General features: G+C 42.5%; 1 protein-coding gene across 1 annotated transcript; it reads right to left on the bottom strand.

Moving 5' to 3' along the window:
- Positions 1 to 3,104: 3,104 nt before the first annotated feature.
- On the bottom strand, positions 3,105 to 4,911 carry LOC100661834 (olfactory receptor 10T2-like). The gene has a single exon (XM_003413299.3). The coding sequence runs from the start codon at positions 4,769 to 4,771 to the stop codon at positions 3,782 to 3,784; it is 990 nt and encodes a 329-aa protein (XP_003413347.1). The 5' UTR covers positions 4,772 to 4,911; the 3' UTR covers positions 3,105 to 3,781.
- Positions 4,912 to 10,178: the final 5,267 nt, after the last annotated feature.

Below are 10,178 nucleotides of genomic sequence, written 5' to 3'. Positions count from 1 at the left end.
GAAATCGGCTGAGAACTGTAACACGCATAGGGCTATGACACCACTGGAAACAGTGGAGACCACCAGTGGCCCTGGGCTGTGGCAGAAACTCTGCCCGAAGGGCAACGGTGGCCCTGTCCGAGGCACAAGGGGTCCTGTCTGCTCAGCTGGGCAAGTTGAGCTTGTAGAGGATGCCCTCTGCACAGTTCTGCTTTGAGAGCTGTTGTGATGCTGGCCCATGGCTGTCCAGAGCTGCTCTGGTTGAGAGATGGACCAGCAGTGAAGTGGGCAGAGCCAACCAAGAGGAGCTGTGGAGAAAGAGAAAGTGCAGTCACACCACACCTGACCTGAGCTGGCAACAGTGAATGCAGCATCTAAATTGTGTCACACCTGCTGACAACTGCGATGTACCCCCGCAGTGACATAAGAGTGAACGTCGACTTCTCACCGTTATGGATTGAATTGTGTTCCCCTCAAATATGTGTCATAAATCCTAAACACTATACCTGCGGTTATAATGCCATTTCAGAATGGGTTTCTTTGTTGCCTTAATGGGGAAGTTTTAGTATATCTTGAGTACATTTCTTTTGAGGAATAAAAGGAAAAGATTAAGAGAGCAGAGATGGGAGGAGATAGATGCCATGCCACATAAAGATCACTAAGGACCCAAGGAATAGAAATTGTGCCATCTTTACTCGCTATAACTTCTTTACTTTCTGCCCTCAGTCCTCATCTCTGGGGCTAAGGCATCATTCAAAGCATTTGTACCAGCTTGAAGGTCCCTGGGTTGTCCCTAACAGTTGGTGGTTTGAATCCACCCAGAAGGTCTACAGGAAAAAGACCTGGCATTCTGCTTCCAGAAGGTCACAACAAAGAAAACTCTATGGAGCAGTTCTAGTTTGTAATAATGGGGTTGCCAAGAGGCAGAATCAACTCAACGGCAGTGGGTTTGCTTCTGGTGTTTGGTATCAGTTTGGGGGAGAGGGGCTTTGAGCTGAAAGTAACAGAAAACCACAAGTGGGTTTAAATTATAAGAACAATTCATTCTTTCACAAAACAAGGAATCTCATCAAGGACCTGGGACTGTTTTATTTTATTCTTTGTACTCTGCCATTCTCAGATACTGTGCCACAAAATGGCTGCAGAATCTCTGGACATCACTTTCTCACACAGCCCCAGCTAGAGGCAAAAAAACCCAAGCCAAAACAAAAGAACACAAAACAAAAAGTCTCTTGAAACATATTTTTTTAAATGTAAATTTCAGGTTGCCCATCCACTGACTTCCCTTCCAGTCTCATTAGCCGGTGCCCATTCCTATAACAATCTTTAGCAAGAAAATGGAGTTACTATGTGCATGAGTTTCCTGCGAGTGCTGTAACATGGTACCACACACTTGGTGGCTTATAAGAACAGAAATTTATTGTCTCACAGTGCTGGAAGCCAGGGTGTCAGCTGTTTCATTCCTTCTGAGAGCTCTGAGGGAAAAATCTGTCCTATGCCTCTCTCCCAGCTTCTGCTAATGGCCGGTGACCCTTGGTGTTTCTTGGCTTGTGGCTGCATCACTCCAAAGCTCTGCCTTCGTCATCACATGCCATCTTCCCTCTGTGTCTCTTCTCTTCCTTTATAAAGATATCATTCATACTGGATTAGGACCTACACTACTCCAGTATGACCTCATGTTAACTGATAACATCTTCAAATACCTTATTTCCAAACAAGGTTGTATTCACAGGTACCAGGGGTCATTACTTCAACATATGTTTTATGGAGACACAATCCAATTCATAACACTATGATTGGCTTATTATAATCAAAATTCTTCCCTCTGGGGCTAGCTAGACAGAAGCCAAACTTCCAAGATTCCCCCGAAACCCAAACAAAATCAGGGTTCTGTTAGCGAGCAGTAAGAGGAAAAAGAGATGTTGGGTGGGTTACAAAAAAATCTACATAGTTTCTTCTGGCATCAACTAAATTTGTCTTTCCATTTAAAACCACCACTTTCAGGTACACTCTGTCTCATTTGAATAGCATCCTCCACGTCCCTTCCCAAAGACGGTGTCTGAGTGAGGTGGAAACTCTCAGACTCCAGTGGTCCCCTTGGGCTAACTCAGATCACCTGAATTTGCCCTAGAGATGCAGACCCTGCTAAGTCTCAGGGCCATGACCTTTCCTTGTCCTACCCATGGAGACTCTATGGCACACCTACCAGCTGTCACTGCCTTTCCAGGACTTGTGGAAACATCCAGATCCTTCCCATGGCACATGAGAGCTGAGGGAGGCTTTGGATGCCTAGTCTATCTACCTAAATATGGTGGAGACAACCACGCTTGTCTGGGGCCACTGTGCATGGGAAGTTCTTTACAGATTTCGTACTGTGGAGAGGAGAAAGAAGGCTTCACTTTTCACAACCCTCCCCATAAAAAAAACAAACAAACAAACAATTTATTGGTTATATATTGCTATTCAAAAAAATTACCCCAAACTTAGTGGCTTACAACCACTGGAACACTGGGGAGCTGTTAACACCTACTTGCCTGAAGCTGCAAGAGTGGTTACAGCTATCTAGAGAAAGTATCTGTGGCCACTGGTTAAGGGGAAAACCCATCCATGGCAACCAGGTAGAGAGGGACCTGGGAGAGTGAAACCCCAAACTTTCTTTTTTCTGTCGTCCATCTCCTGCCTGGGCCACTCATTGGCCAAACCCAACTGGAAGTCAGAAGGTGAGCCCATCAATGTGGTCCATACAGGTTGGTCTCCCAGGTTACAGTGTAGAGTGGAAAAGGTTGGACCTGGACAGGTGAATAGAAGATACAGCACATTAAGCTCAGGCCATATTTTCCTGGAGAATAACATGACTGCAGGCCCATTACCAGTGTTTAATTTACTCCTTTTTCTAGTTTCTTTATACTTAAGTTATAAGTTATGTTATTAATTTGGGATCTTCCTTCTTTTTTAGCATAGGCATTTAGAGCTATGAATTTCTCTCAGAGCACTGCTTTTTCTGCATCTTATAAGTTTTGCTACATCGTGTTCTTACTTTCACTAGCCTCAAAGTATTTTCCAGTTTCACGTGTAATTTCTCCTCTGACACACTCTTTAAGAACGTGTTGTATAATTTTCACATATTTGTGAAGTTTCCACTATTCTTTTTATTTTTGACTTCTTATTTCATTCCATCATGGCTGGAGAAAATTCTTTGCACGATTTCAATCTATCAACAGAATTTAATTAAACAAAAGTGAACTACATCTCAGTGAGACAAAATAAAGGAATGCTGGACATCATGCCCTTCACTGCTGACTCCTTCACTGCACAGAGAATGCTGGGCTGTCAGAGGCTTCCTCCACTGGTTTTCATCATACACAGCAGATCACACTGGATCCTGACCAAGGCAAGAAGTTAAGACAAAGGGAAAAAGCAGCTTTTATTAAGCTTATACCATGTCTCAGGCACTGTTTGTTAGTTGCCTCACACGGTTATTTCATTTAAGGTATGGTAGTGGCCTCTGGAGTCCCTGGGTGGTGCAAATGATTGATGTGTTCAGCTGCTAACTGAAAGGTTGAAGGTTCAAATCTGCCCAGAGGTACCTCAGAAAAAAAGCCTGGAAATCTACAGAAAAATCAGCCATTGAAAATCCTATAGAGTACAGTTCCACTCTGACATGCATGGTGTCATAATGATTGTAGTTGACTCAATGGCAACTGGTTTTAGTGGCTCCCACTTCCCAGATGAGGAAGCAGAATCTTTGGAGAGTTACATGTGTTAATAAAAAGCTAATGGAGAATGTGGAACAAGTCCTTATTTAAAAACTCTGAGACCCACAGCTACGTGCCAGATTCCGCCTCAGAGCCACCCTCACCTCCTTATTCCGCAGCGTGTATACCACAGGATTCATCAAGGGAGTCACCACCGTATAGAAAACAGCCACCAGGCGGTCTTGGTCATGGTTTCCCCCTGACTCAGGCCGCAGGTAGATGATGGCGGCACAGCCAAAATGCACAATGACCACAGTGAGGTGCGCTGTGCAGGTAGAGAAGGCCTTGTGCCGGCCAGCTGCTGAGGGGATCCTCAATATGGTGGCCACAATGAAGGCATAGGAGAAGAGGATGAGGAGAAAGGAGACCAGCACGACAAGGATGCTCAGGAAGAAGATGACTAATGCTTTGCTGGCACTCTCTGTGCAGCTGAGCTTCAGGACAGGGGCAATGTCACAGAAGAAATGCTCCACACGGTTGCTATGGCAGAAAGGCGAGGAGAAGATCATGGTGGTCTCTATCAAGGCCACAGAGAACCCAGAGCAAAACACAAGGGCTCCCAGACAGAAGGAAATGGTGGGTCTCATGATCGTTGAGTAGCGGAGGGGGTGGCAGATGGCTACGTACCGGTCATAGCCCATCAGGGTAAGGAGGAAGCAGTGACTGCAACCCAAGCCCAGGAAGAAGAACATCTGAGCCTGACAGCCAGCAATGGAGATAGCCTGGCTCTCCATCAGCAGATGGGCCAGCATATTGGGGATGGTCACCAGTGTGTAGCAGGTCTCGGAGAGGGACAGCACTGCCAGGAAGCGGTACATGAGAGTGTGGAGGGTTCGGTCCACATGAATGATGGTGATGATGGTGGCATTGCCACTGAGGGTGATGATGTATGTGACGAAGAACAAGGTGAAGAGTATGGTCCTCAAGTCTGGAAGGTTGGAGAATCCTACCAGAACAAACTCTGTCACAAGCCAGGTCCTATTTCCCTGCTGCTCCTCAGGAGCCTGAAAAGAGATAACGGAGTCTATAGAATACATTGTATTATGAATGGTCTGCTATGCATCATGTACCAGTGGGTTAGGAGAGTTGTGATGATAAATTTATGGTCAATTTGGCTAGGCTATTTTTTTATGGGTCCCAGTTGTTGGACAAACACAAGTCTAGTATTTATATGTAATTAAATCATTGACCTTAGGTGGAGGAGATCCTACCACTCATCTGTCAGTCTGTCAAACTGTGATGGCTTGTGTGTGGCTGTGATGCTAGAAGCTATGCCACTGGTATTTCAAATACCAGCAGTGTCACCCACAGTAGACAGGTTTCAGCAGAGCTTCCAGACTAGGACAGACTGGGAAGAAGGAACTGGTGATCTACTTCTGAAAAAATTGGCCAGTGAAGACCTTAGGCAGAGCAGTGGAGAACACTGTCTGATATAGTGCTGGAAGATGAGCCCCTCAGGTTGGAAGGCACTCAAAATACTACTGGGGAAGATCTGCTTCCTGAAAGTAGAGTCAATCTTAACGACATGCATGGAGTAAAGCTTTCAGGACCTTCATTCACTGAGGTGGCCAGACTCAAAATGAGAAAAAAACAGCTGCAAACATCCATTAATAATTGAAACTTGGAAGGTATGAAGTATGAATCAAGTAAAGTTGAAAGCTGTCAAAAATGAAATGGAATGCATGAAGATCGATAACCTAGGTATTAGTGAGCTGAAATAGATTGGTATTAGCCATTTTCAATCAGACAATCATACAGTCTACTGTGCCAAAAATGGTAAATTGAAGAGTAATGGAGTGGCATTCATTGTCAAAAAGATCATTTCAAGATATATCCTGAAATACAACTCTGTCAATGATAGGGTATTATCCGTATGCCAGTAAGGAAGACCCATTAATATGACTATTATTCAAATTTACAAACCAACCACTAATGCCAAAGATGAAAAAATTGAAGACTTTACCAACTTTTGCAGTCAGAAATTCATCAAACATGAATTCAAGGTGCATTGGTAATTACTAGTGATTGGAATGCAAAAGTTGGAAACAAAGAAGTATCCGTAGTTGGAAAATATGATTTTGGGGATAGAAATGATGCCGGATGTCATATGATAGAATTTTGTAAAACCAATGACATGTTCATTGCAAATACTTTTTTTTCAACAACATATACAGCGACTATACAGGTGGACCTCACAAGATGCAATACACAGGAATCAGATCAATTACATCTGTGGAAAGAGATGAAGGAGAAGCTCAATATCATCAGTCAGAACAGACCATCAATTGCTCATATGCAAGCTCAAGTTGAAGCCAAAGAATATTAAAATAAGTCCAGGAGAACCAAATTACACCTTTGAGTACATCCCACCTGAGTTTAGAGACAACCTCAAGAATAGATTTGACACATTAAACACTAATGACTGAACACCAGACAAGTTGTAGTACAATGTCAAGGACATCACACATGAAGAAAGCAAGAGGTCATTAAAAAGACAGGAAAGAAAGAAAAGAACAAAATGGATGTCAAAAGAAACTGAAACTTGCTCGTGGGCACAGAGTAGCTAAAGTGAACGGAAGAAATGATGAAGTGAAAGAGCTGAACAGAAGATTGCAAAGGGAGGCTCAAGAAGGTAAAGTAAATATATAATTAAATGTGCAAGGACCTGGAGTTAGAAAATGAAAAGGGAACAGCTTGGCATTTCTCAAGCTGAATGAATTGAAGAAAAAAGTTCAAGCCTTGAGTTGCTAAGTATTCAATGAGCAAAAATTGAACTACACAGGAAGCATCAAAAGAAGATGGAAGGAATACACAGAGTCACTGTACCAAAAAGAATTGGTCGATGTTCAACCAGTTCAGAAGGTAGCATATGATGAAGAACCGATAGTATGAAAGGAAGAAGTCCAAGCTGTACTGAAGGCACTGGTGAAAAACAGGGCTCCAGGGATTGTTGGAATGTTAATTGAGATGTTTCAACAAATGGATGCAGCACTGGAAGCCCTCACTTATCTATGCCGAGAAATTTGGAAGGCATCTACCTGGATGATGGACTGGCTGCTTTTGTTGTTAGGTGCTGTGAAGTCAGTTACGATTCATAGTGACCCTATGTATAATAGAACGAAACACTGCCCAGTCCTGGGCCATCCTCATAATCATTGTTATGCTTGAGTTGATTGTTGCAGCCATTGTCAATCCATCTCCTTGTGGGTACTCCTCTTTTTCACTGACCCTCTACTTAACCAACCATTATGTACTTCTCCAGGGAGTGGTCCCTCCTGATAACTTGTCCAAAGTATGTGAGACAAAGTCTTGTCGTCTTTGCTTCTAATGAGCATTCTGGCTGTACTTCTTCCAAGACAAATTTGTTCCTTCTTCTGGCAGTCCTTGGTATATTCAGTATTCTTTGCCAACATCAAAACTCAAAGACATCAATTCTTCTTTGGTCTTCCTTATTCATTGTCCCACTTTCTTATGCATATAAGGCAATTGAAAACACCATGGCTTGGGACAGGTGCACCTTAGTCCTTAAAGTGACACCTTTGCTTTTTAATACTTTAAAGAGTCCTTTTGCAGCAGATTTGCCCAATGCAATACATCATTTGATTTCTTTTCTTTTTTCTTTTATTGTACTTTAGATGAAGGTTTACAGAACAAATGAGTTTCTCATCAAACAGTTAGTACACACACTGTTCTATGACATTGGTTAACAACCCCAAGACATGTTAACACTCTCTCTTCTCAACCCTGGGTTTCCTATTACCAGCTTTCCTGTTCCCTCCTGCCTTCTAGTCCCTGTCCCAGGGCTGGTGCACCCCTTTAGTCTTGTTTTGTCCCATAGACCTGTTCAATCTTTAGCTGAATGGTGAACCTCAGGAGTGACTTCATTACTGAGCTGAAAGGGTGTCCAGAGGTCATACTCTCAGTGTTTCTCCAGTCTCTGTGAGGTCAGCAAGCCTGGTCTTTCTTTCTAAGCTAGAATTTTATTCTACATTTTTCTCCAGCTCTGTCTGGGACCCACTACTGTGATCCCCGTCAGAGCAGTCAGTGGTGGTAGCTGGGCACCATCTAGTTGTACTGGACACAGTCTGGTAGAGGCCATGGTAGATGTGGTCCATTAGTCCTTTGGACTAATCTTTCCCTTGTATCCTTAGTCTTCTTCATTCTTCCTTGCTCCCAAAAGGGTGAGACCAGTGGAGTATCCTAGATGGCCACTCACAGGCTTTTAAGATGTCAGGCGCTATTCACCAAAATAAAATGTAGAACATTTTCTTTACAAACTGTGTTATGCCAGTTGAGCTAGATGTTCCTGGAGACCATGGTCCCCACAGCCCTCAGCCCAGCAATTCGATCCCTCAGGGAATCTGGATAAGTCTATGGAGGCACCATGACCTTGCCTTGTACAGGTTGTCCTGGCTTCCTCAGTACTGTGTACTGTCTTAACCTTCACCAAAGTTACCAGTTATCTATTGTCTATTAAGTGTTTCTCCATCCCCATCCCTCCCCTACCTTGTAACCATCAAAGATTGTATCTTTTTGAAAGTAAACATTTTCATGAGTTTTTATAGTAGTGGTCTCTTACAATATTCATCCTTTTGTGATTGATTTATTTCACCCAGCATAATGCCCTCCAGATTTCATTTGATTTCTTGACTGCTGCTTCCATGGACATTGATTGTGGATCCAAGTAAAATGAAATCCTTGACAACTTCCATCTTTCCTCTGTTTATCCTCATGTTGCTTATTAGTCCAGTTGTGAGAATATTTGTTTTCTTTATGTTGAGGTGTAATTCATACTGATGACTGTGGTCTTTGATCTTCAACAGTAAGTGCTTCAAGTCCTCTTCACTTTCAGCAAGCAAGGTTGTATCGTCTGCATATGACAGGTTGTTAATGAGCCTTCCTCCAATTCCAATGCTGCCTTCTTCATATAGTAGAGCTTCTCGAATTATTTGTTCATCATACAAATTGGATAAGTATGGTGAAAGGATACAAACCTGATGCACACCTTTCTTAATTTTAAAACACGCAGTATCCCCTTATTCTGTTAGAATGACTCCTTCTTGATCTAAGTACAGGTTCCTCATGAGGACAATTAAGTGTTCTGGAATTTCTAGAATGTGGTAATTATTGAACAATATCATTAATAGCATGCACAAGTGAAATGTGGTGATGACCATTCAAAAGCAGCTGCAGAAGTACATCAATAGAGAACTCCAGAAATTCAAGGCAGATTCAGAACAGGATGAAGAACAAGGTGTATCATTGCTGACGTCAGATGGGTCATGGCTGAAAGCACACAGTACCAGAAGGATGTTTACCTGTGTTTTATTGACTATGCAAAGGCATTCAACTGTGTGGATCACAACAAATTATGGATAACATTGCGGAGGATGGAAATTCTGGAACACTTGGTTGTGCTTAGCCAAAACATGTACATAGGTTAAGAGGCAGTCGTTCAAACAGAACAAGGGAATACTGTGTGGATTAAAATCAGGGCGGTGTGTGTCAGGGTTGAATCCTTTTACCACACTTATTCAATCTGTATGCTGAACAAATAATCCAAGACGCTCTACTATATGAAGAAGAAGGCAGCACTGGAATTGAAGGAAGGCTCATTAACAACCTGTCATATGCAGACGACACAACCTTGCTTGCTGAAAGTGAAGAGAACTTGAAGCACTTACTGATGAAGATCAAGGACTATAGTCTTCAGCGTGGATTGCACCTCAACATAAAGAAAACAAATATCCTTACAACTGGACCAATAAAAAAAATCATGATAAACAGAGAAAAGATTGATATTGTCAAGGATTTCATTTTACTTGGACGCACAATCAATGCTCATGGATGCAGCAGTCAAGAAATCAAATGATGTATCACACTGGGCAAACCTGCTGCAAAATTCGTCTTTAAAGTGTTAAAAAGCAAAGATGTCACCTTGAGGACTGAGGTGTGCCTGACCCAAGCCATGGAATTTTCAATCACCTCCTATACATGGGAAAGCTAGACAGTGAATAAGGAAGACTGAAGAAGAATTGATGCCTTTGAATTATGGTGTTGGTGAAGAATATTGAATATACCAAGGACTGCTGGGACAACAAATTTGTCTTGGAAGAAATACAGCCTTAGAATGCTCCTTAGAAGCCTGAGGCTTTGTCTCATGTACTTTGGAGTCGTTATCAGGAGGGACAATTAAGTGTTCTGGAATTTGGTGAAATAGAGGGTCAGCAAACAAGAGGAAAAGCTTCACTGAGATGGATTGACACAGTTGCTGCAACAATGGGCTGAATAACAGCAATGATTGTGGGGATAGACCAACCAATGTCAAGTTCTCTTGTACATAAGGTCGTCGTGAGTTGGAACCGACTTGACGGCACCTAAAAACAGAGCAGATTACTTTCTGTAATGTAACCTAATGTAATTACATTACATTACATATAATAC

Source organism: Loxodonta africana, chromosome 3 (genome assembly GCF_030014295.1).
Source record: "Loxodonta africana isolate mLoxAfr1 chromosome 3, mLoxAfr1.hap2, whole genome shotgun sequence".
Lineage (NCBI taxonomy): Eukaryota > Metazoa > Chordata > Mammalia > Proboscidea > Elephantidae > Loxodonta > Loxodonta africana.
The sequence above is the reverse complement of the archived record's forward strand: the minus strand, read 5'-3'. Positions and strand labels throughout refer to the sequence as shown.

What these genes read in the sequence shown, in the direction of transcription:
- LOC100661834 (XM_003413299.3), bottom strand. Translation starts at nt 4,771, where the DNA reads ATGTATTCTATAGACTCCGTTATCTCTTTTCAGGCTCCTGAGGAGCAG.